At 36.5% G+C, this 25304-nt stretch overlaps 3 protein-coding genes across 5 annotated transcripts in view; all 3 read right to left on the reverse strand.

Annotated features, from left to right (window-relative positions):
* Positions 1 to 2013, reverse strand: part of LOC103462771 (frizzled-3-like) — a 34230-nt gene extending 32217 nt beyond the window's left edge. Inside the window, exons 1-2 of one of the 3 annotated variants that reach the window (XM_008405761.3) lie at positions 1634 to 2010; positions 1280 to 1398 (exon numbers count right to left, since the gene is read on the reverse strand). The gene's annotated coding sequence lies outside the window, so the exon portion shown is untranslated. Of the gene's footprint in view, positions 1 to 1279; positions 1399 to 1633 lie in introns of all 3 variants that reach the window. The other 2 variants (XM_017304048.2, XM_008405762.3) reach the window with 2 other exon arrangements.
* Positions 2014 to 3185: 1172 nt separating this feature from the next.
* krtcap3 (keratinocyte associated protein 3) lies at positions 3186 to 9529 on the reverse strand. The gene is made up of 6 exons (XM_008405760.3): positions 8684 to 9529; positions 7429 to 7613; positions 5856 to 5915; positions 5569 to 5766; positions 4860 to 4994; positions 3186 to 3948 (listed from the first exon to the last, which is right to left on the reverse strand). The coding sequence occupies exons 1-6, from the start codon at positions 8694 to 8696 to the stop codon at positions 3877 to 3879; spliced, it is 663 nt and encodes a 220-aa protein (XP_008403982.1). The 5' UTR covers positions 8697 to 9529; the 3' UTR covers positions 3186 to 3876.
* A 704-nt stretch (positions 9530 to 10233) lies between these two features.
* On the reverse strand, positions 10234 to 24839 carry LOC103462769 (nuclear receptor-binding protein-like). Its single transcript, XM_008405759.3, has 18 exons — positions 24543 to 24839; positions 23980 to 24375; positions 22402 to 22524; positions 22157 to 22258; positions 21971 to 22060; positions 21754 to 21794; positions 21551 to 21645; positions 18842 to 18925; positions 18611 to 18669; positions 18435 to 18533; positions 18190 to 18322; positions 17604 to 17694; positions 17181 to 17231; positions 16561 to 16696; positions 16409 to 16462; positions 16262 to 16325; positions 12806 to 12861; positions 10234 to 12136 (listed from the first exon to the last, which is right to left on the reverse strand). The coding sequence occupies exons 2-18, from the start codon at positions 24205 to 24207 to the stop codon at positions 12077 to 12079; spliced, it is 1566 nt and encodes a 521-aa protein (XP_008403981.1). The 5' UTR covers positions 24208 to 24375; positions 24543 to 24839; the 3' UTR covers positions 10234 to 12076.
* Positions 24840 to 25304: the final 465 nt, after the last annotated feature.

Here is a 25304-nt window from a genome sequence, read left to right on the forward strand (position 1 = left end):
GAAAGTGTGTTCAAAGTGAACCTGCTGTCAGCTCAGACGCCTGTGAGGACGTACACCTGTGGATGAGCGGCCCAGACACTCCCCCACCTCCGCTCCTGTTTGTGTGAGCTTCGCTGGGCAACAGCCATACGGAGCACAAAAAGTGCCATTGAAAAAGCCAGAAAATTCAACCATAATGTATGTGTCCCTTAATTGAAATCTGATTTAACGCGATATTATTAAAATGTTAGAATTCCTTAATTAAAATTAAATAATGAAATAACATAGGGTAATATCGTCTGATTTCAGTTCTTTTTGTTTTATTTGTATAAGGCCAATTCAAAACAAATTGAATTTAAAATGAGAAAACATGACATTTATATACAAAAACAATCATTTAGATCATGCAGGTTATACTTTTAAATGTGATACAACTAATCATACAGTGCAATAAACTTAATTTTAAAATGACAATAATCTATAGAAAAGAAATAAAGCTCAGCCGATCGCATCGATCAGTCATTGATTTTGCAGTAATTCCTTGTTTTGGTCAAACATGGATGACAGTGGAGAACAACAACTCCTTTAAGTGGGAAGTTTTCAGCTTAATATCAGGACAAATCATAAGCACAATAATAATAATAATAATAATAATAATAACATTTCTGTGTTGCACAGAAATGTTATTCCAGGAAAATTTTTTATGTTAAAGAGTAAAAAAAAGTAGCAACCCCAACAGATTTTGAAGGAGAAGGCTGATAGAAAACAATATTAAATAAAGCCATATACTGCAGCAAATGACTACGATATAATTAAGTTGTAATTATTAAAATAATTATTTCAGAGTATGGTGCTGAAATTCTTCATAAATTGATACATTTTTAAAAGAATATAATCAGTCAAATATAGAATTTAAAAATGTGGCCAAGTTCTACATTAATTTCCAGAAATTACATAATTCACTTGTAGTTTTTAACCTCCATTTAGGAATGCATTTCCTTATCAAGTAATAACCAATTTACTCTGACAATAACAGCAGGCAATATCTATATCTATATTTATATTTTAATTGTGTATACCATTGTGGCACTTATTGGGCTCCATAATGTGATGTTCACACTGACCCACTACGCGACTTTCCGTGTGGCTGAATTGTAAACTTTACAGCTTATATGCTCCACTAATTTATCCTAAAGCAACACGGACATTTCTTCAGCTCTGCGTGACGACGTCGCACGCCAGCTGCTGTCAGTCAGCAGCCATTAACGTTGTTACACTGATTAGTAATTTAGGTGAACACCTGCGTAACGTTCACCGCGAGGCGCGTCGTTAGCGTTCGCTCCTTGTGGTTATCAGAGAAAAATGAAGTGGGTGGTTTCAGAGCGCAGACATTTCACGTCGCTCTGTCCACGGAAGCATCTTCGTTGTTGCAGCGACAACCACACGCAGTAACATGCAGAGAGAGAGAAAAAAAACAAAAAAACATCAGTCCGTTTGTAACCGCAGCGTATTCCACGCAGCAACAGCGCGCTGTTTGCGCACATTTTCCCTTTAAAGCGTTTATTGTCCAAGTCTGCGCGCCTGTTTTACAGCTCAGAATCAAATGAGGCGCAGAGATGAGGGAGGTGTAATGTTAGAGGAGGAAATGCTTTACCTTGTGTGTAGAACGGCGAGCGGTTCGGGTGGTCCCGGGCTCTGTTCACCGCAGTACAGCGCTGGTCCGCTCTGCTCTGCAGCTGGCTGCTCGCTGCCCACGAGTCATCGAGAGCGCGCGGATTGAGCGCGAGCGCGCAGGCGAGCCAATTGACTTCACAGTGTGAGTGGATGTGGGCGTGTTAGAGCTACAGTGGGCTGCTTAAAAATTCATCTCGACTATAATGGAATACTAATGAAGCCTAATGCGTTGTGGCGTTTTGACTGCGTGACTGGACTGCACTATCATAACCAAAATATGCGTCATAAATATGACGCATATTTTGAAAGGTGCTGCATTTTATTTTACGCTTTTTTTGTGCTTCATAGTGACACAATTTAGCTTTTCTCACTTCTCACAGCTTTAAATATGTTTAAAAATGAATTTGTCTCAGTAGTTCAGTTCATCTCATGTTATACAGAAAAGCCTAGTACATTTATGACCTCTGCTTGAACTATTTTGAGAATTATGTCTTGATAAAAATCACAAATTACATTTCTCTAAATAGAGACCATTAAAATTGATGTTAAGCAAGTTATGTCATGCTATGTCTTACACAATGGTAAATAAAAATGAATTGACAATTGGTCAGCAGACAGTGAACCTTCCTCAAAGAGAGCAAGCCACAAATAGTCACAGCTAAAGACTGTCTGTTCAGAGTGCAAAGAAATAGGAAGTTGAGTGGAAGGAAAACATGTGGAAGAAAATGCAATTTGACTCAAAGGTTCACCAGCCACAACAAATATCCATGAATTGTACGACAAATGTTGCATTTGCTGTCTTAAGTCACTCCTGATAAGGTAACCAGAGTTTTCTGAGCCAAGAAGATAAAAGATTACACTGGTGCTCCATGTGGGTCCAAAGTCCTTTTTTCAGATGAATATTAATTTTGCTTTTCATTTCAAAAGCAAAGCGCTGGAATCTGAAATCAGAGTGGAAAGGCAAAGAGAAGTTTGATGTGAGGAGCTGCGTCATCTGCTGGTTTTGGTCCAATCAAGTCCAGCGTCAGTGGAAGTGTCTACCAGGAAACATGACAATATCCTTCATTTATAAATTGTTTGGAGATGCTGCTGTCAGTTTTCAAACAGACTTAGCAAATGCTGACACTAACAAATAAATGGCATTGATTAAAAACTAATGCAAGAAAGCAAAAGAATATGTAACTAGTTATAAGTCGCTTGATAAAATGTCACATTTTTTCTCATGTTTTTAAAATCCTCCTTAAAATGATTTGAATTTCTTGCTGCAGCTCGTTGTTGTGGCTGTATTAGTCAACACTTACGTCAATATTTGTCCTGCAGAGCTTCAGGATTAGAGTTTTGCGCTATGATTTCCTTCCACACAGTTAAGTACGGCCCTAGATTAACCGTTTCATGGCTGATCTGATCCTGATCCTCTCTGTCACAGAGTTGTGGGGGGTCCGGCTCAGGCTGCTGACCCACATACTGGTTTTAACCTTTTAATGTGACCCCACTTAACAATGACCAACATTACAGAACATATATAAATACACAGAGTCCAAACATGGCTTTTTGGGTTTAACTTTGTTTTTTAATGCATGTTGTTCAGAATACATTTATTTTCCAGCATATTTGAATGTTTCCTTTTAGTTTTTATATTATAAAAAAATAATGATTGAACCAAGTTGATAGATAATGGCAAATGATGTAGAAAATGAAACAAATGGAGTTAAAAATGTCCAACATACCTTGAAATACAATTTTTGAAACAATGCAATTACAGTATGATATATATATATAAAACTGGTAATTATCAGTTTTATTTTAATTAACAAATGCTGCATGTTTCATTTACCTTCCTGTTTAATGCCAATAGTAAAAAAAAAAAGAAAAAAAAAGTGCAGTTTACTATTTTATGGCATTAAATCGAATGGAAGTCAAAGCTGAATGTAGAAAAAAAATATTTAAAAAATTTTAAGGCATGTTAGATTTCGTGGAGTTGTTAAAAAAAGGTAAACAAACTGTTGAATAATTACTTTTAAGAAATAAAAATCAAACTAAAAAACTGTCTTCATAAGCATTGGTTTCATATTAGGTTCTAATAAACCTAAATATTAGGACGGCCATTTTAAGACATTGTCACATTTACGCACACACATCCAAGCACATATTAACCTTCATAACCTTTAACCTTTAAGTTCCTCAGTTTGAAATGGACAGACTTCTACAGACTTATGAAGCGTTTTATGCTTCAGCTTTCAAATGTTTTCCCATAAGGCGACGAGTTTGTGGAGAGTTTTCAGCCTCTTCCTCCAACTGTAATGAAAAAGGAAGGAAAATGTGATAATATGAACAAATCTGCTGTAATTAAACGGATGTAGTGCAGTGCAATGACAGAAATGTTCATTATCTGCAACTAATAAGTTTTATGTTCAATTAAAGTGTGTCATCATAAAAATTTAACAATGGACAATCATCATTATAAGGAAGTTTCTGGACTCAAAGCTTGTCAGTATGGTTTATAGAAAACTAATAGATAATAAATGAAATAAAAATATTGAACAGAAATATCTCACAACATTTCAAACTTCAGTGGCTGAAGTGCATTGGAGATTTTTTTTTTTTTGCTTTAGCAGCTCAATAATAATAATAAAGTGAACATTTTAAAATCTTAATCTTCTGTAAGGGGCAGAAAAAAAATAAAATCACCAGATTATCAGTAAATTTGTATACTTATATATGTATCAAGACAAAGCATTGCAGGTTAAACTGCAAAATATAGGTATTGTACAACTCTAATAGTACAGAAAAACTCAAGTATGAATATTTAAAATCTACATTAATTTACTTAGTTATAACCTAAAACAGAAGAAGAGTCACCTTGACATATTAAAAGGCCCATTATTATTATTATTATTATTATTATTATTATTATTATTATAAGTTAATAGAAGACTAAACAAACTGAAATTTGCTTCATACCTCTATAGTGATGCATAATTTCATTTTTTGTCTAAGAAAAGCTAAAAAATATGTGTATGGATGGTCCCTGCCTGATTTAACACGGATTATCCTGATTTAACACGGATTATCCAACACATGAATAGGTTCTGTGTCTGAATAAAACCAAACCAGAACCAGTTTGACTCGGAGTCAGCGGGAGATGCAGAAAGTCACAGACCACAGGTAGAGCCTGGAGCGCTTCTGTCTTCCCTGCAGAGACTCACCTGCTCTTTGATGTAGCTCTTCCCACACGGTGCGATCCCTCTGAGAGCCAGTCCGACCATGAAGCACCACACCGACAGGAAGGCTTCCGCTGCCGACAGCATGGCACAGGGGATCCACAAGGCCAGCGTGGTGTCCTGAGCCACAGCAGGAAGTGGAAAAAGCAATAATAAATAATATATTTCGGACTATAAGCCGCTACTTTTTTCCCACGCTTTGAGTCATGTGGCTTGTAGCCCGGTGCGGCTTTTCTGTGGATTTTTCTTCAACCACCAGGGGGCTCTCTAGCAGGAAGTGAATCATTGGAAGTCAAAATTGGAAATCAAAGAAGAAAGCGCTGCTTTTCATTTAGATTCGAACAAGCACATGCTAGCAGCAGGCACGACGGAGAAATGTTTTGAAAGTCCTATGATGCAGCTTTTTAGTTGAAGGTTATCGATCTGGCAGTACAGATCGATAGCCTCTGCAATCCATCTGTATGTGAACGAAACCATGCCGGGGCTGCGTCCTTAATGGCAGATTTATTAAGGAAGCAGCCCTCTGTTGCGACCTTGTGGAAAACCAAGAGTGGCGGAGATACCAGCAGCTAATAGCCCGGTGCGGCTTATATATGTACGTTTCCAGTTTTTAAAAAAATTTTTTATTGTAGGTCCGGAAAATACTGTATATATAATTTAATAAAAAGTATTGAGCGATGCAGCTTCCACTCACATAGATTCGTGTTGTATCAAACGGGCACTGAGCGCTGACAGGCGAGCGGGCGTTGATGGGCACCACTGTGTCGTTGCATCCCATCATCAGACCGCTTCCGTTATAGGCGATGGTGACGCCAATGGCTACGAGGAGCCCAGCGCTGCAGGCGGCTGATAGCAGGGCGTTCAGGAAGGACGCCACCATAAGCCCTATTATCTGGGGACACAGAGGAAACGTCATGAAAAGTGGGAAAATAAAACGCAACATGCTATGTTTCAGTATCTGGAGACGTGTTAAACTCTTACCAGCTTAAACTTGTGAAGGTTCCTTGAAACCACAATGGCAATAATCCCAGAGGCAATGCTCTGTGAGACAAACATGAGCAAAGTCGACTTTATTAGACTCTGGAATAGTAAGGAATCCTTCCCCCGGGTGGTGAAACTGGATTATTAATATGGCTGTTTAGATTAAAAAAAGGAATTAAATCAGCGAACAGAATGCTGAACATCGAAACAGAAGCCATCAACAAAATCTGATACATATATTTTGTAATTTGTAGCTCGTAACCCTTATACGTTTTATCGGCCTTATTTATGACCCTCACATTCAATTTGAGGAAATTTTAGAAAAAGAAGTGAAAGTTCACACCATCTTATTGCTGACGAGTGTCAGTTTTTCTGATAAATGAAGGTAATGAGGCCTGCCCTGCAGGGACAGCTGATTAGTCTGAAGAACCAGCTCCTTTATGACGGGCAAGTTCTGTCTTGATGGCAGAGAAAAACACACAGCAGTATGACTGCACAGACAGACCGACATCAACTGGGACAGAAGGATTTACATCTTATGTGTTTTATGTCGTTGCTCCAATGCAGAAGAGGAAAAGAAATCAGTAGGCAGGCAGAACCTGCAAACACAAATATTTGTTAGACCTAAATCTAATAAAATTATTAAGATTTGCAGATTGTTATTCACACATGTTCTTTGTCCAATCTTATTTTTGCAAAGAACATTGGACTAGATTTTAACTATCTGGATGTGAAAATCCAGACCAAATCTTAACCACTTGAAGATGTAATTGCAGCAAAAATTGTCTCTACAAACTGTTGAGTTACTGGGACTGGATGGAGACACACAACACATCATTTACAGATTTTATTTGTAAAAAAAAAAAAGTAAAATGTTATTGCAAAAAAAAATAAAAAATTAAACTTTTTGAAGTGTTTTAACGTCACAAGGTGTGAAGGTCTATAAGGTATTCATAATTTTCCAATGCCCTGTAAATATAACAATGAAAATAAATGACACTGCTTTGCTCAGTGACAAAAGCTGAACAAATTCCAAAAGTTGAACGATTAGAAGATAGGTTTTAATGAATGTAAATAAAATGTATGGAGGTGCATTCTGTACCTGGTTCAACTGGAGAATTTTTATGGTTTAAAAAAAAATACATGTTGTGTAATTGTGACAATGTAAACATTAATCTATAGCTGCATCCAGCTTTACTATCAAACCAGGAAAATAATCAATAAGCAATTAGAGGAAATGTGGTTGATGTGTAATTCCCCTCAGCTGCCTGGAAAGAAGAGAAAACCAAGAGCAGAGGAGAGAAATGCCGTAACAAAGAGATGGAACAAAGGTAAAGGTTTATCAAAAAGAATAAATATAAATAGCGTTTCCAGCCACACACCATGTGTCCTCAGATGTGACTGAGAACAAACATTTAGCCAGTATTGTGTTTAAAAAGCCACTGAATGACAATAACTAGTCAAACACCTGCTACACATGACACAACATGCACAACTCCTGATAACTGCATCATTTTCATGCATCAGTTTCCTCAGCTGATTTAAAAACCAACCGTCTGACGCAGTAACCTACCAGCAGGCCAGATGTGACAGAAATGATGTTGGCTACAGTGTACTGAGTACTAATGTGCTGGCTGGGTTTGGAAATGTGGCGCAGGACGCTGCCATGGACGATGGCACCCAGGATGAAGTTGATATGGCCGACCAGGATGAGAACGAGCCCCTTTTTCATCAGCCGCCCCGGCCCTGTGTCCTTATCTAGGGGGGAGAAACACAGGGTTGAAGAGTTGTTTTCATTAGTTAAATTAAACTATACAATTAAATCATATTGGAAATAACTGGGTTAATTTGAACTGAAGCAGGACCAAGTTGGATTGCATTTAACCAGATCTAAGAGTTGTCTTTTTCTTATCTTGTAATTGGCCTTGAGATGACGTCCAAGGAGAATTTATGCTGTAATAATATCTTAGGATATAGCCAGTTTCATCTTAAATTAAAAGATGCCTATTTAAGTAGTCACATTATTAAAAAAACATCACTTTTCTAGTTTTGAAAAGGGCTTTTTGGTTTTACCGCTGAGTAAAAAACTTAATCATACCCCTATAATTTCAAATTTCTCTGCTGCAACAAGTTTGTTTCTGAATGGAAATGAATCAAGCAACAATAGTAAAATGTAGAAGCAACATTAATTAGAAAGGACAACATAATTTTTGAAACATTTGATTAAAAATGGACATTCAAAAATAATTTTTGTTTTCCTATTAATAACTGACATTTTTTTCCCCTTTGGCAGAACCAAAACCAAAGTCTTCTTATAATTGCTGACTAATCTTTTGCCATGTTTCCACTTGTATTTAGTCAGTTTATGTATCAGTAAGCTAAACATAAGTAAATAAAACACTATTTTAAACCTTAACCTGCCAAGTGTGTGAGCTTAACTGTATATAAATAAATAACACCGCTTGCATTTAAAAATAGAGAAAACCTCACTAATAAATTGCTTACTTGATACATGGAAGGTTTAGCTAAACATTGACTATTTCTCCTGTTTTTCAGGTTTAATCATTTTCAAGAAGAAACTCTTTAATGGATATTCTTCCACAGGTTGCAACAATCACATCTGTGCACACAAAGCCTCGGCGGACTATCGGCAGATTCCCGTCTATTTACCCAACAAATGATGCAGACATTTCATAAATAATCCGCCTTGTGCTCGGAGGCCTGCTGTAAATTACAGCAGTGGAGACCAAGCGTGGACAGCAGCCATTGACCCCAGCTTGAAAACACGATTCTGATTTCGTGACATCCACCAAAACACAAGGACTCACCAAAGCTGCACATTTCTCTGCCGCAGGCTCGAGTCTTTCTGTTACTCTTTACTGTTTTTTTTTTTTTCCCCCACAGAAAAGGCTCAAACAAAAGCTTCTTTAGCCGCTCCGTCCCACACGGACGTCCCTCTGTCCACTTCCTGGTTGACGTAATTTACCTGTGCTTTACCTGCGACGTGCTGCACGCGCTCCACATTACAGAAAATATTAGAAATTAGAATATATTCGAAACATATTTTTTAAAAAGTTGATATATTTAAATCATTATACTGAATTATACATTTGAAGTGTTGATTCAATTAATTACCTTACAGATAATAAAAAGCCAAAATAGAGTTTCTTGCATAATTAAAATACGTAAGAGCAAGAACATGTTTACTTTAAACAGAGAAGTCCACAGGGAAACCGCAAAAAGGTAAGGTGCCGTATATACTTCAGCTTATTAAAGGAAAATTGAGCTGGAGAAAAAAGTGTGGTAGAGAAAGTTGCACAAGAAAAGAAAAAGTCACTCCTGAACCTGAGCAGCACCAGAAATGTTTTACCTGGGCGAAGGGTGGTTGTCCAGGGTTACACTTTATTTCAGATTAAAGTAAACATCGCATTTTATTAGAAAATCAAGGTTGAATAGTCTGGAGGAAGAGTGGAGAGGCAAAGAATCATAGATGCAAAAGGGTAAACTGTTTGTTTACTAAAGTAAAAGTAAAAAGTAGCCATTAAAGAAATTACTCGAGTAAAACTTTGTTTGGTAAATAGTCTACCCAATTACTCAGTGATGAAATTACCAATCATTTAATATTTAAGAACTACATAATCAGACGGACCTAAATATAATGTTGAGATTTAGGTATTTTAATGTCAAAATTTACAATAATTTATAAAAAAATGTTGCAAAAATACTTTTTTTTTTATTACAAATTGGTTTATTTCAATAAAAGTGAAACTTTAATAAAAACTCCAGGTGCGTGTTTGTCTGGTGAAGTTTTTTGTTAAAACATGTTTGTTTTTAATTCAGTGAGCAGAAAATCCAGAAATTTTACTGAAGTAAGATACTTCATAATAAAATTACTCAAAAGTAAAGAGTACAGAGTAGCAAAAATACTCCCAAAAGTTAACTTTTTTTGTGAAAAAAAGTTAATCAGGTAAATGGATTTAAGTAAATGTACCTAACTCTGGGTACGGGTCCATCTATCAGAAAAATTAGAGCACTTTTTTCTGCTAATAAGCTTCATAAAGATGGTGGTTTAATTCTCCAGCAGGACTCTTAGTGAACTTAGCATCACTGGACTCAATTAGTCAGAAGCTTTTTGGACCTGCAGCCCATGCAGCAATTTAAAACTACAGGAATAAAAGCACTTGACACATCTAATAATTTATATACAGAATCTAAGAGTTGAATTTCTTTAAAAATTGATTCTCGAAAAGAAATGCACATAATTTATTCAATACACAAACACCTTTTTCATAAAGCCATTGGCTGCAACGACCATATAAGCTACATGCATGGACATTTGTACTTAAGTTTGGAAATAATCCCAGAATTACAAAGCAGAGAGCGATCGATCCATTTATTTGAAAGAACTCGCGCATCAAAAAGGCACACGTTTACTGACATTTGTGTCAAAATACAATTTATAAAAACACCTAAATACAACCAAAAGCTCACATCATGGAGTAACAGACTAAAGCTGTCAAATGTGTTTGATTATTTAATAACCAGTTTTATCACCTCTACTGAATGGGGTTTAGGAGGAGGAGAGTTAAACAGGCTGCAGACAGTCGATGTGCAGCCTGGTGGTCGCACTGGTTGGTCTGAACCCCTTCTGTGCTCTGAGGTGGTCCGTTTACATTCCCCCGCTTGACTCGAGCTACTCTTACAAAAATACAATCCCAGAAGCTCACAAAGGGCAAGAATAATAGAAATCACATAAAGGATGAACTAAGAACTGCATACAGCGTGGAGCAGACTGTAACCATAATACGCTTGACAAAGGGAATGTTTTAATAACTAAAGAGTTCATTAAACAGAGTTAAAAAATACCAGTGATATAGGATATGTGAATTATGTAACCAAAAGTTTAACAGAAACAAGAAAGAAATGCTGTAATTCTTTGCAGCATGCTCAGTATTCAGAAATATTTGACCTTTTTAGAAAAAGAAGTAAAGAGTTGGGAGGCAAATTTACTAAAAAACCCGATACGAATTCCCTGATTTCAATTTAGGTCGAACCATGATCTATACGACATAAAATGTGTCTAATTCTTTTAAAACAGAGGATGACAACACAACACCAAGCTCTAGTTGGACCCAATAAATAACTAAAACGTATTTTGTTGGCTCAGACCCTCGATGGGGCGGCTGCGTAAGGAAAAGAAAAAAACACTTGGAATAAAAATAAAGTACCTGTTTCTCCAACAAAACACACCGATCAACCTAAAGATGTTTCTTTAAACAAATTACTACACCAAACTTCAGTACACACATTTCTACTGAAATCTAAGGGCAAAGTAACTGGTCAACTCAGACAGCAGCAACTGTAAACAGAAGAAAACTAAAAATTCATATACATACATATGTATAAAAAAAGGACCTGAAAGCATTTTGACAGATGGAAAAAATATATATATAAATATAAAAAACAAACTAATTCACAGTACCTCAAAGTAAGCAAGTAATGTATTTTCAAAAAGTAAAATACCATAATTGCACTTACTTTGTTTCTTTAATAAAGCGGTTAACCAAAATCTTCTCACATATAACTTAGAAGGCAACAGCTTGATCAGAGAAAGCACAAAAAGCTGAGAATGATATGAAAGGAAGCAAACGTTGAGCGAAATATAACGGGAACATATATATATATATATATATTTATAAAAAAAAGAACAAGGAATTAGAAAGGAGTAGCCTGGCTCTTTCTTTTCTTTTGTTGTGCATGGAAAGGCAATACTAGTCTGTAGGGAAACTACAGTTTGCTGATTGTCAGTGGGTCCGGATGCTGCCATTAAAACATAAACATGACAACACCAGCAGGTTGGTGCGGGAGACATTCGGACATCCCAGGCGGTTCAGACCAACTCCTCCGAAGGAACAAACAAACGAGGCAGCTCCTCATGTAAACAAAGCACACTTAAAGAAAGCATTGGTTTAAAGGGTTCCCAGCCTGGGACACATTCCCTTAGCAGTTATTACACAACCTAAAGTCAAATAGAAAGTTCACAGCTGCTAGTTTCTACGGGGCCGTCTGGCTTTACGTTGGATGTTTTGTGAATTTGGAATATATATATACTTTTTATGTCTTGATGTGAGGGATCCTTCCCAGTTTTGGTCACATAATCACCCAAAGCTCCTTGGAAAGACCTGCTAACAAGGCTGAAGATGAACTCCGGATTATTTGTGCTACTGGAGAGCCTGGCTGAATGTTTCTTCAAGCAGAGAGGAAATTTTTATTTGGTCCATCTGTAGAGAGCAAGAATAGGTTTTAAATAAATAAAAACACACAAATAAAAACTACAAGTGAGTAATTCCCTCAAGCAATATTGAAAGCATATGATGATTTTTAAGAACCAGAAATATATAAATATTAAAAAACATGAAACTTATGTTATCTTTTAAGCAAAAGGAAAATCTGAAACAGGCCAATTAAAACAGGGACAGGAATAAACTGTTGATTTCAGACAAATACAGGATTATTTTCTTGAAAAAGACTCAGGAATATGTCAGTGGATTTTAGAGCAATGATTGGGAACAGAAAAATAATGAGTGAGATCAGAAACAACTGTTATTTATTGCTTTTTGTATATTTGCCAAAGTATTATTATTTTTTTAACAACTCAAACAGAAAGCTGTACAAATGATGATATAAACAATATAGTTAGGATTTCGTCCAATTAAACAAATAAGCTATTTTGTCATCACATTATGGTGTTTGTAATTTTTTCTGCTTTCGACGCATTTAAAGAACATTTTCGGCCTGATACCTTCCCAGCTTCTCCCACCGATTCTCAGTGGTTATGTTATGTCAGAGGCACTAAATGCATTAAATGCTATAAAGTTTTTCTTCTGAATCAGGAGTTTCTAGTGAAGCTGGTTAGCAGTGCACGTTCTGCTGCGGCGTCACACACTCACCTCACTGATCAAGCCCAGCTGCACCAACTCTGCAGCTAAATCTTTAACACTTTCATCTGAAACACAGAGCCGCAGTTAGTGACGGGAAACGAAGGCGAGACCATTTCAACACCAACAAGTTAAACTGCAGCAACACGATGATGAGCTCATGACACTTTTTATACTTGAAGGATTTGCATGTTTAAGTATCAAGCATTGAAATATTTAAATAATCATCTCTGGATTTACTGTTGCAGTTTTGCATTTCCAGCTTTATTCAAACTTGATTGCTGAACGGTGGCATTTTTGGGCCTTTATATTACTGTTTTAATGAGCTACATGTTTTAAGACGTTTATAGAAGTGTCCTCCCTATGTTTTAAAACACGTGGTCCGGGGGCCAAATCCGGCCCGTCATAAGCTTTAATGTGGCCCTCTATGTAGAAGGACATAAATAAAACTTTTAAGACAATAGCTGCGTACTTAAATATTTTTTATTATTCAAATCAACAAATGAAATTCGCACTATCAAATTAATGTGCAACATTATTTAAAAAGTTCTCATTGATTAGTACTTTATCTGTTTGTTAATGGGTAGTTTGATAAATGCGTCCTGCCACAACCGGTCATTTGAGGACATTTATAATCTGGATATGGTCTGAAAAATGATGAGTTTGACATTAAAATCTACATGACAGAAAACAAAACTACTAAAAATAATAGTGAAGTCTTTAAATACATATAGAAAAAAACAATGTGTAAAACTGATGCAAATGTGAAAATACTGAAATGCTGCAAAGTAGGTCAGATTTTTTTTGATGACCTTTGATGCCTGCTTTATTCTACTTTTTACGTTTGTATCTCATAAATCTTTTTGTTTTTCCAAACTTACCAGTAAATTACTAAAAACAAACACTTCAACACCGTTTTTCTTGAAGCCCAAATCTGAGGCAACTTAAATAAATAAACATAAATAAGAGACTAAAAGCGCTGAACAGCCAAAAAATAGTTTGGGGTTTTTCAACTGTTTTATGCTAATTTTGATGATCTGAATCCAAAAATCATACTGGTTTTGCTCAATCAGGTCAACTTTCTGAACTATGGATGCAACATGAGCATCAAATTGCATCTCACATCTGGATCGGTTTGCTGAGATTCTGGGATCAATTAGTGATCAATTTACATGTTCTTACCCTCATCAGTGTTTAAATGATCAATTTACAGAAACCCAAGTTTAATTGATTAATACACTCTGCTAGAAACCATTTTTGTCTCCTAAAACCTTTTTTTGGATGAGAAATATTAACAGAAATGAACTGATGATGTCACAAAAATGTCATCAGTTTAGTCGGAAGAATCAAGTTAGAATAAAAGCCTGACTGAGAAAAATGGATGTCACTTTTGGATTCAGCAGTGCAAAATAGTCCTAATTCAGGTAACTTCCAAAAAATACATTTTTGTAACCCAGTGTTATTAATCTTGAACTCCAGATGCATAGCAGTGACTAAACTGAACCAGCGGGTGAAATTTGATTGGACCAGTGATCGGCTGATAAGAGATCATTTCAGAATATCAACATCTTAGTGTGTTAGCGTGGCTGATTGGTGTGCGTGGCTGTAAGGATGCATCGAATCGCCGCGTGCGTGTCAGTGGAATTACGGAGTGAGAGTGCAAAGGACGACATGTGGAGAGAAACGAAGCCGGACACCAAATGACTGGAAGTGCGAGCGTAGATGCGAGACAGAGACATTAAAGGCTGGTAAGAGACGGGAAGAGGAGATGACAGCTGTCAGCTGGAGCCTCTCAGGGTCCTGACATTCTCCACACGGCTGCAGCGTCGCGCATGCCGACCATACCTGTCATACCTATGACAGAGCAGCAGACTCTACTGCCAACATTTCCCTTTCCAGTTGGATAACGCTCTCCATATTGTGGCTTTTATCACAAGCAGTAACATACAAAAAGCGATCTGCTGAGGCACAGCTTTGAAAAATGTATGCTTTGAAGTGAATTTATTATATTTTGATATATTATGTATTACATTTTAGAGATTATTTTTAAGCAAATAGACCTAAGAAAGGGTCAAATTTTGTTACTTATGCTTTGATTATGAAATGTCCTGACACTGGGACTTCTCTACTTCTTATGAATAAAGAAAAAAATAAGAAATCTGGTGCTCCATAATTTCTCTCCCTTCATATAAAGTTAATATATTAAATATAATGTGTAAAAATAAAATATTTTTAGTTTGGTAGTCCAGAGAGTCCTATTCTTAGTAATCTGCTCAGTCTCCAATGACTTGACCCTTGTGAAACTGACCTTTTCTACGACAGCAGTTCTGACCCGGTTATTTAAAGAATGAGAGACATTTTAACTCATAAACTGGGATCTAATAACTTACTGCCAGCAAACGTATTAATCACCACTTTAATCTTCCAGAGGAAATCTTATCATATTCATAATTTTATTATGAATCTGCTTTAGTGCTCAGCATTTTGTCTCATTGCAGCCACAAAAATCTATTTACAATAAACAACCACAATAAAATGTATAATTATGACATGGAAGATGAAGATGTTTGGGGTTGTTGTCCTGCAGGAAGGTGAACCTCTGCTCTACCTTCGCTGGTCTAATTGTTCTTATAGCTTGTACTAAACTGTATATTTTGATCAAGTAGAGGTTTCTTCTCATCAGCCTTCAACAGTCTGAGGGACGAATTACATATGCAGGCCACACTATTCAGATCTTTAATTGTTAAAAAGAAACCAAAACACATTCAACTTTTTTTTTTTACCCACTGAGTTTGTTTAAATCAAAGCCAACAACCCGTTTGGTTAAAGTTTATTTAATGATTATCTGGAACACTGATTAATTCTAGTCTGGATTTTTATTACTTCTTTTTATTTTGCCACTTTAATGTTTTTTGTTTGTTTGTTGTGTTTTTATCATGTAAAAACATTGAACTGCCTTGTTGCTGAAATATAAACTTGACTTCAAGTTCTTGTTGCTGTAATCTGACAAAATATAGGACAGTATTCAAGGGATATGAATAATTTGTAAAGCAGCAGAGTTAGTGGCTAAAGAAATTGTTTTGTAAATTTTACACCGCAGTGGCAATTACAAATAAAATAAACTAATATGCACTCACTAGTTTTACAAGCTATGTTGAATAAGAATATAAACAAAACACTAAAATTTAACATTTTCCTTTAATTGTTGGTATAATTTTTTTGAAATTCTCACTTTTTTTCTCCATCTTCAACCATAATAAACTTTGACCAGTGCAATTTTTTCTACAAATGAATTTCAAAGGAACTCTGTTATTTATTTTGTTTTTAAATATCAAGTTGTTCTAGTGTAGTATGTGCTCGAAATGATCTGTGAGCTGAAATATTAAAGCATGTAAGACGGCTGGATGGAGGAGCTGAAAGGTTGGACTCAGTTTTCTACATGTAGCGATGATGAGAGTTTGATCTTACGAGGTAACATGTCACAGCTTAGATGTCTGTTCAGTTTATCTTCCAGCTTCAGCAGTAATGTTAGCTAGATGGAGAGAAACAGAAAAACACAAGTTGATTTTTTTTGTAATACACAATAAAAACAAGATTGCTTAAAAAAATACACACATGATATTTTGCTCCCTCCTCAACAGATTCCACGTTGCACTGCATCTGAACAACCTGCGGAAGGAAAAAAAACAACATTGAAAGAAGAAAAGATTCCTAAACCTACATTCAATGGTTTTTAATAAACCGTGTGTGTGCCAGGCTGAACTCACCCGCCGCGTCTCGAGCTCTGCAGGCTCAGGTGTGGGAGATTTGACCGAAGGAACGACAACAGGAGACGTGACTGTTTTGAGCCGAGTCTGCTGGGGACTGGGCACCCCGAACGCCGTCATCGGATAAATACCGTTCCTGATGATGTGGGAAAAGCCCGACAGAAAATGGCAATTTAAGCAAGAAAAGAGAGATTTATGAAAACTTTGATACATTGGTTCTAAATGAAGACCGTAGGATGGCTCGATACTGCCCCCTGGTGGTCAAAAAACAAAAGGCAGACTTTGCGATCCAAAGAATAATTTTTGCCCTCAGTTCATCGACAAAAAACAGTTTAGAGCCACAAAATTTTTTCTTAGAAATATCTACTTAAGCACATGTTTTGAAAATATAAAACAAAACACCAAATTATTTCTATTTTTAAATAAAAAAGAAAAGAAAAAACTTTTGAAGAAAAAAAAAAAAGATGGATACATTTCTTTCCAAGAGATAATATTTTCAAAAATGATTTAAGAAAAGCATATATTTTGCAAACGTGAGAAAAATAGATCTAAAAATGAATTAATTTGTAGTTTTTGGTGATTCTGTTGTGGAAATTTTAAGGGATTTTATGCAGACTCACCTCACATCCTCCAGGAATTTGTCAAGTTCTAAGGCAGGAAACTGGGACAGCCTAGAAAAAAGAAAAGAAAAGAAAACACAATGTGAGGGTAATATTGAAAATCAACTATGGTTCATTTTCAATAATAAAATCAACAATATCAAATTCAGTAAAATAAATTCAAAAAACGAAACTGGGATAACCAACATACTTCAAAAAATATTTTTTAACTCCTCATCAGTTTGCTGCATTTTTTTTTTTTAAATAAAATAAATTAGAAATAAGGGAGTAACTGTACCAGATAACATTTGTTGTGACCCGGAGCCATTTAAGAAAACCAAACTGAACTGGAAGTCGTGTCATAATGGGTACAGTTTTAAATTGCGTTGCATGTCACAGATGACAAACTTTTATCTGATTCTGAATGACATTTTCATCACTTACTTGAGTTGGACATCCTCTTTCGTAACGGCGATCACCAGATTGGGATCCAGCTTCTTCGTAATTTCCTCCAAGGCATTTTCAGGAATCATGTCTGGACAGATTAAAGAGAGAAAAATCACCACATGACTACAGCTAATGGTCTTAAACAACATTTATAGTGTCCATCCCCTGACTTATACTTTTCAATAATATTTCCTCTGATTTGCTTAGAGTGTTATTTTGTCTTCATGCAGTAATGATAGCAGGTAATGCTGATTAACCAGTGAATGGACCTGATGTCTTTATGCTACAATAACCTGACACTGCACTTTGATATTAAAAGTTTTTTTTGTCAAAAAAGCCTAAATTGATCAATCTATGTATTTGTAAAAGCAATAAAAAAGGTAAAAACACCCAAGAGGGTGAATACTTTTGACCATGTTAAATTGTAAAATCATCTGCTTGACCACAAAGTTCCTGATTGAGGCGAAATTAAAACTTCCTGCTTCATGCAAATCATAAGTAATAAATCAGATACAACTATCTAACGTGTAAAACTGTTGAGCTGATCTCAGTGTAAGTTTGTATGTGTGGATTCAGGACTCACGCTGGTAGCTGACAATACAGTGTGCAGCCAATAGTTTTAATAGAGGCACTTCGAAGAGAGCCTGGTTAAACAGCAGCTCCCGGGCTGTAGGCCGCATGCTGGGATCACACGCAAGGCACTTTTGGATTAACTCCTAAAAATATACAAATATCTGATAAACATATTGTTTATGAAAACTGAATTTTAGACAGATCCCAAAATTGTCATGCACAGATAGTGAAAAGCATTAAAACTCTGCGTTTTACCCTCTGTAGCGGGTCTTCCAGTAACTGTATGGCGTTGTCGATGGCTTCCTGAGAAATGTACGAGGAGTCTCCGTTGCTCTGGATTTCCAAAAGTGCCATCTGCAGCACAGCAACACAAGGTCACGTGTGGGAAACGGCTCAGGCAAAAACGTCACGCGCTCTAGGAACCATCTCACCTCTAAGGCACACATGCCGAACGAGTAGATGTCTACAGCCGTGGTGACGTCGTTATCAGCTACAATAACAGAAACAATTAAAACAAAGCTTCCCAGGCGTCTTGTCACACTTCAGCTGTCACAACAGATGTTTAAAAAAAACTGTTTCTACTCATCAGAGGCTTTTGCAAGGATGCAATATCTTCAACGTCTCTTAAAATGAACACAGAGAAACAGTTTGGTGATATTTACCTCCATATTCAGGGGCAAGAAAGTGCAAGTTTTTCTGCTCCTCGTGGAACGTCTTCACATGGTTGTTAATGGTATCTGGAGCAACTGTGAATTACAAAAGGATACTTATTTTCGACTTCATCAAAAGGGAAAAAGATGTGAAGGAGAAAGAGGAAAGAAAATACACAGAACAAGAAATTAGTTTTTGGTTAATAAATGAACTCACACCAGGAGTAACAACCAAAGTGTTACTGGTGTAGAAAGTAGAGGTGTGCCGATCGATCGGCCACCGATCATAATCGGCCGATTTCCGTGAATAAGTGAATGGTCGGTGATCGCCGATCACGGTTTCTTGTTGCCGATCACACAAACCGATCACCTGCATCTCATTTCGCAGCCTGCCTGTGCAGCTGGTCTCCTCTTTCCTTCACCCCGCACAGCAACAAATCCTAAGCGATGTAGAACTATAACGCACTGAGTGAATGGGGAAATTTGCGTGTTGTGGCGGAAAATTGAAGCACGTCAAAATGCATCAACACGACGAATCTAATATGGCATAAAAACAATGCCATACTTGACGGAGTTTGGCTACATCGAGGCTCACTGCAGTAAAAAAGACATATGGAGGATCAGATAGCAGGTAAAGCAGCGCACAGCTACAAACACTCACCCGGATTAGCATGACGGTCAGAAAGCTAAACAAATAACCCGCAAAATTATTTAAGTCTTCGAGCTGCGATGTGGTTCTGTTCTCGCTGTTGAACCGCTGCTACGCTACAGGTAGTAATATTTCACAGACGGAGCGCCGTTTCTGCTCCACCTGGTAGTGACTCTCACACCGAACCTCTGCTTAAAGCTGCAGCATCTAACCTAAAAAAATACATTTTACATACGTATTAAAACTTTCGCTGTCCAAACATGAGACAGATAATCTCTAAAAAAAATAGTCGATCTCCTCCCTGCTCTGCATAATTACTCCGCTCAGTCAGAAACAGCCACTCAGAACTAGCAGTAATCAGCTAGCCGCCATGCTATCAGGAAGTTTTCATTCAGTAACTGTGGATTGTTTATTGTAATGGATCCTGTATTTGCCTTTGAATGTTTTTACTTGAATTTTTTGGCAATGTTGAGAGGTTTTATTTTGACTTTTTCCATTATTTAGCCTCTTCAGAGCCTTCCTATGTTTTCAGTCAGTTAAAGATAGTATTACAGATAGCAGTACAATTTGCAGAATGCCTGTTTTGTTTAGTTCTTGGAAAAAGTTATTAAAAACAAGTTTTTGTCTAAATTAAGGTGAATTCATGGTTCCTTTATCCACATAATGTACCTGGTAGTGTTCATGATTAAAACAAAAAAAATTATTTGATTGGTACCGGCCGATCACATCGGCCGATACCGATCGACCGATACCGATCATGGGTGATCGGAATCGGCAGGAAAAAACCTGATCGGCACATCTCTAGTAGAAAGACATCAAAATAAATCAAATTGTTGAAAAGTTTTGTGTAAGACAGTGGAATAAATACTGAACACAAAGAAAAAACACAGCAAAGACATAAAGAAAGCAAATAATAGCTTAAATTTGTCAGCAATTAGGAATCAGTAAAATTAATATCAGGGTCAGAATACTATACTTTATTTATCCTCAAGAGGATATTTTACAATTTGTTGACAAGCTACTCAAGTCTAAGTTTACATTTTAGCAAATACAAAACCCCCCACAACCAATATAAAATTTCTAAAAAATATTTGCACAAGTATGAATTTATAATAGCAGTGTTTCCCTCAGTGTATAATAAGCCTGGCGGGCCACCAGGCTTTACTTGTGCCCCACCAGGCTAAGCATTGCTTCTTTCTTTCTTTTTTTATATATATATTTGCCTTTTTTAAGACTTCTTAGTAGGTTTTCATGTATTAATCTTCCAGTCTTTCAGTAACACATGATTACCAAGTGATATTTTAAAATTTCCTGTCTTTTAAACATTTTTTAACTCAAAAGCATGACGGGCTGCTGGATCAATGACTGCCAAGCGTCCAACCACCAGGCTTAGCAAGTTTTCTGGGGCAAACCCTGAATAAGAATTACAATAATCTAATACATAAAGAATGTAATATCAGCTGGTTTTGTCTTGTTTGATGGGCTAGAAAAATGCTTATTATTAACAAAGTGTTACAGAAGATCATTATGGCTACAAAATACTTAGAAAACTGGTCAATATCTACATTTTCCAGTGAGCACCGTTAGAGCCGAAGCATCTTAAAATAGTACAGGTTTTTTGTTGCTCAATATTTAGTAGTAACTTGATTATGTATCAATTTAAAATTCAGTACGGATTATTTGTTTTTTAGTGACATCTGGTCTGAATTTCATATCAAACAGACGTGATTTGAAATTTCTAAACTGGGAAAAACATTTTCATGTTTTCTCTGCAGATGAAATAGAAATTAAACGTTACACAACGGCAGAAAAATAAAATATTGAATAAAGATATTGTTTCAAAGATTGTGGAGTGAATAAAAGAAAAATGTCATGGCAACAGTGTGTGAGAAGTCGATTTGACCAAAAAAAAAAAAAAAAAAAAAAAAAAGGGAAAGTCTACATGAGGTGTTAAAAATTTAATGTCCAGTTCATAAGAGTGAACTGAAAGTTTGAGCTCTCTTATTCATAATTTAGTATAATTTAACTCCCCCTATTAAAGCCTTTGGGATGAAACTGGTGTAATTTTATACCTGATCCAATCTTAATGAGCCCGTTGTGCTGAATGAAGACGGTGTCACAGGTAAGGTTGCCGTGAATGATAGGTGGATCACATGAGTGGAGATAACTGTAAACCAAAGAGAGATGATGAATAAATTCACAATTAAAAGCAAAGATCTGAAAATGATCACTAAGCTGGAAGTAAGTTTAGCAAAACGTCTGACACTAAACCGACCTGAGCGCAGACAGGATCTGTGTGCACCATCTCTTCCACGCCTGACGGAGCAAGAAGAAAGAAAATCATTAGAAGATATTGTAGCTGCTTTTCAAGACGGGCTAAATAAACGGAGATTACACTCAAAATACAAAAACATATGCAATCAGTGCAAGGCAGAATCATTCAGTTCAGTTTTGTTTATATTGCGCCAAGTTGCAACAAATTTTTCCTGTACCTTTTCATTCATACTTTTGTGGTTCTTCCTTGTCTTCTTTAGAAACTGCTTTAAGCTTCCAGATGACATGTACTCAGTGATAAAAATCACCTGGCAGAGAAAAGACATTTAAGGGAAGTGTAAATCTTTAAGAAACTGTTTATCTAGTAGAAAAAAAGCAGGTGTGTTAAACGACGTAAGACTCACCCTGGCTCTGGTGTCCTTTGTGTCAGCCCAATACTTATGAAACTTGACGATATTGGCATGTTCCAAATGAATAAGGTTATCAAATACAGCCTTGACTTTCTCCTAAATCAATTCCAAAAATATAACAAAACATAAGGAAATAACAATAATAATGAGCATGTGAGAAGTTTACATTTTCTTAATGAAGTATTTGACAATATGCCTATTTAACTATTTTCTCTGGACCTGTGACATCAGGCCTTTACCTCCAGCGGTTTGAAGTTCTTCCTCTCTGAAATCATGACTTCATTCCAAACTACTTCCACTCCCTCCTCTGTGTCCATGGCCAAATAAGCAGCGTCTATTCCCGGGACATTACGCTGATTGACCTGCGTTTACAGGGATCAGAAGCTAAATATTAGATGAGGATTAAAATACAGCACAGCTGATAATCTGTAGAGGATTAAAAAGAGAGTCGCTAATGAGTAAAAACTGAGAAGCGTGGATTCGCTGAAGGTCTGGGTGCCTTCAAATAAATTTGGTGAAGTGTTGACACCAACACGAAGCATTTCATTTGCACATATCAACTGATTACATTTAAAGGAGATGAGTTATTTTATTTTAAGTCAAATTATGAATTAACTGTTTCCTGACGTTTTTTGAAATGTAACAAGTTTGAAAACATTTCTTTTTTTTTGCAGAGATGAATTTTAAATAGTCCTGCTGTTAGGACTGTTGACGACTAGAGTGAGGATTTATTGCATCACTCATCATTGCAATCATAATAAAAAGCTTGATTTATCATGAAAAAGATAAATTAATGATGAAATAAATGTTGTTGCAATTATTACCCTTACTACATTTTTCACTTTTGGTTCCATAAGAGCACCAATGAATAATCAATACATTTGATAAATGCAGTTTCTGTGTGCAGTTGAGTGATTAAAAATCACACTTCGTTATGCAAATGGTTTTCTGAAGAAACCTATTTCAACACAGAAATGTTTTTAAAAGCAGTTTTTGTGTTTGTGATGTAGTTTCCTAAGAAAGTTTACAAAGAGGTTTGAAATGCTTCCTTTCACTTTTATCGTTATCACAATAAACACCACAATATATCATGGTAAAATTTAAAGTCTAACCTACCGACAATATTTTTCCTAGTGGAAGTTGGTACTTAAAAGGCATTTAAAACTAGTTCATAGAATTAGAGACATGCTGGGTCGGCAAATAGTGGCAGGCTTCTGGAAAACTCACTCAAAATAAGGCCCGACATTTTCAACAAGAAATAATCACAGGCTGATGTTTACAGTTAGCAATGCTAACGCAACCACAGGATGCTAAAAGCAGCCTAAAGCGTCAACTTGGTTTCCAACACAAAGTGTTATTGAAAGTCAGCTCCTAATATAGACACTTAAAGATCTTTCTCAAAAAAGTTGATTAAAGCTCCTCCTCAAGTAGTACATTAATGATTTAATAATCTAATTTATAGCAGTAAATCTGAGCTTTTCTCCCTTTAAATGTTAGTTGGACAGTGGCATATGCACTGAACAAATATTTTAATTAAAACAAACAAAAATCTGTATCAGCATCTCACAGCATTACAAATACTGGTAATAAGTATCTGATTGGTGATATAATATTTATCGGTTCAGGTTTCTCTTTGCACAAAAATAAATTGTAATATTGTAAGCATTGCTGTATATATGCAGTTAGACAATCCCTGATTGACTACAGGGACTTTTAGACGAATTTTTAATGAAACCCAAACTTTAGCTGAAACCTTAAAGTCCTTTTAAATGGATGTATGAGGGGGGGGAAGGATGACTTGTGCTGCAAATAATCACCTCTTCTCGACGTTTCTGCCAGCGGCCACAAGGACTCTCCTCCAGGATCTCTGATTCATCTTCGCTCTCATCCTCATCCTCGGTCGCTGAGGTGGTCACCGGTTTTGGAGAAGCCACGGAGGAAGTAGTGGGTGTCCCACCTTGAGCCTGCGTTGAACTCGGGGACAGGTTTCCTGCTGTAAACTCTGACTTCGCGTCTGTACCGGGTTTCTCCTCCGCCTCCGACATGACAGCAAACCTTATTCTAACGTGGCTTCGCTAGATTCCTGAGCCCGGCCGGAAGCAAGTGATGGAGTACCGCTGTGTCTTCTGCTCTCCTCTCGGCTTTTGAGTTAATCATGAATCCAGTTTATTTTAAATGGGCTGGACGTCAATGAAAGGCTCAGAGAAGAAAAGCTGTCAACAACATCCAAAAAAGACGAGCGATTAGAAGGCATGATAACTTTTAAAGGTCCTCTCACTTTTAAAACTAATTTAATAAAATTCTTAAGCGATGAAGACATTTATTAGTATTTGTTACTAATTTTGATTAATCAAAAGAGCAATCAAATTTGTTACCTTACCTGCATGACACTGTTAGCTAAAAGTTCAGCCACACACTACTTTGCTAACTTTCCCCTGGCTAATAAGCTAGTGAAAGCCAAATAAACTACTTAGTTTCGACCACTATCCACACAAAAATAACTAATTAAAACCTTAAAGAGGACAAACAAAACCCTCAAATAGCTAAAAACAGGTCCTAGTTACATGTTGACGAATGCAGCAAAAATTAGAGGTCTAAACAAAAATGCTAGTTCGTCATAAAAATGTAGCATCTCAAGTCCCTTTCTGTGAGCCGGAGTGGGAGGGGCGGGGCGGGACTTGAGGAGCGCCTGTGTGCGCACAGAAAACGCAGCGCGCCGCTAGAGAACATCACGTACCGAGCTGCGGAACAAGTCACAGCTTTGTTTATCCGCTCCCTGCTCGGCGAAGACATTTAAACAATGTTACATATTGTGTTGCTTTCTATGTGCCACGTCTAATGAAAGTCTAAAACGACAGGAACGAGATTGTTTTGGACGTTTTTAGTCTATTTAAGCGTATTTATTTATTTAACAATATGTGAGACTAATAATGATATAAAATAAAATTGTATAAAATTGGGAAAGACGGTAGAAAAACCATCGTACTAAGACATTTTGTACTGCGAGTGTGAGATTGAATGTGTAAAATACTGCAACGTTTCAGCAAAAAGAAAAAGAAAAAGAGGAACAAATGTATTTGGTTATCTGAATTTGTATTTCCTGTGCTCTATGGTAAATTAATAATTCACATGATGCAACGGG

Source organism: Poecilia reticulata, chromosome 3 (genome assembly GCF_904066995.2).
Source record: "Poecilia reticulata chromosome 3, P_reticulata-male-v2, whole genome shotgun sequence".
Taxonomy (NCBI): Eukaryota; Metazoa; Chordata; class Actinopteri; order Cyprinodontiformes; family Poeciliidae; genus Poecilia; species Poecilia reticulata.

Excerpts from the sequence above, each read along its gene's own strand:
- LOC103462769 (XM_008405759.3), bottom strand. The coding sequence starts at position 24,207 with ATGTCGGAGGCGGAGGAGAAACCCGGTACAGACGCGAAGTCAGAGTTT. Across the intron at positions 21,795-21,970 it reads ACAAAAGTATGAATGAAAAG|GCGTGGAAGAGATGGTGCAC; the intron begins GTACAGGAAAAA and ends TTGCTCCGTCAG. Across the intron at positions 16,697-17,180 it reads AAATTCCTGGAGGATGTGAG|GAACGGTATTTATCCGATGA; the intron begins GTGAGTCTGCAT and ends CCACATCATCAG.
- krtcap3 (XM_008405760.3), bottom strand. Across the intron at positions 5,767-5,855 it reads ACCTTCACAAGTTTAAGCTG|ATAATAGGGCTTATGGTGGC; the intron begins GTAAGAGTTTAA and ends CTGTGTCCCCAG. Across the intron at positions 4,995-5,568 it reads TTGATACAACACGAATCTAT|GACACCACGCTGGCCTTGTG; the intron begins GTGAGTGGAAGC and ends GCTGTGGCTCAG.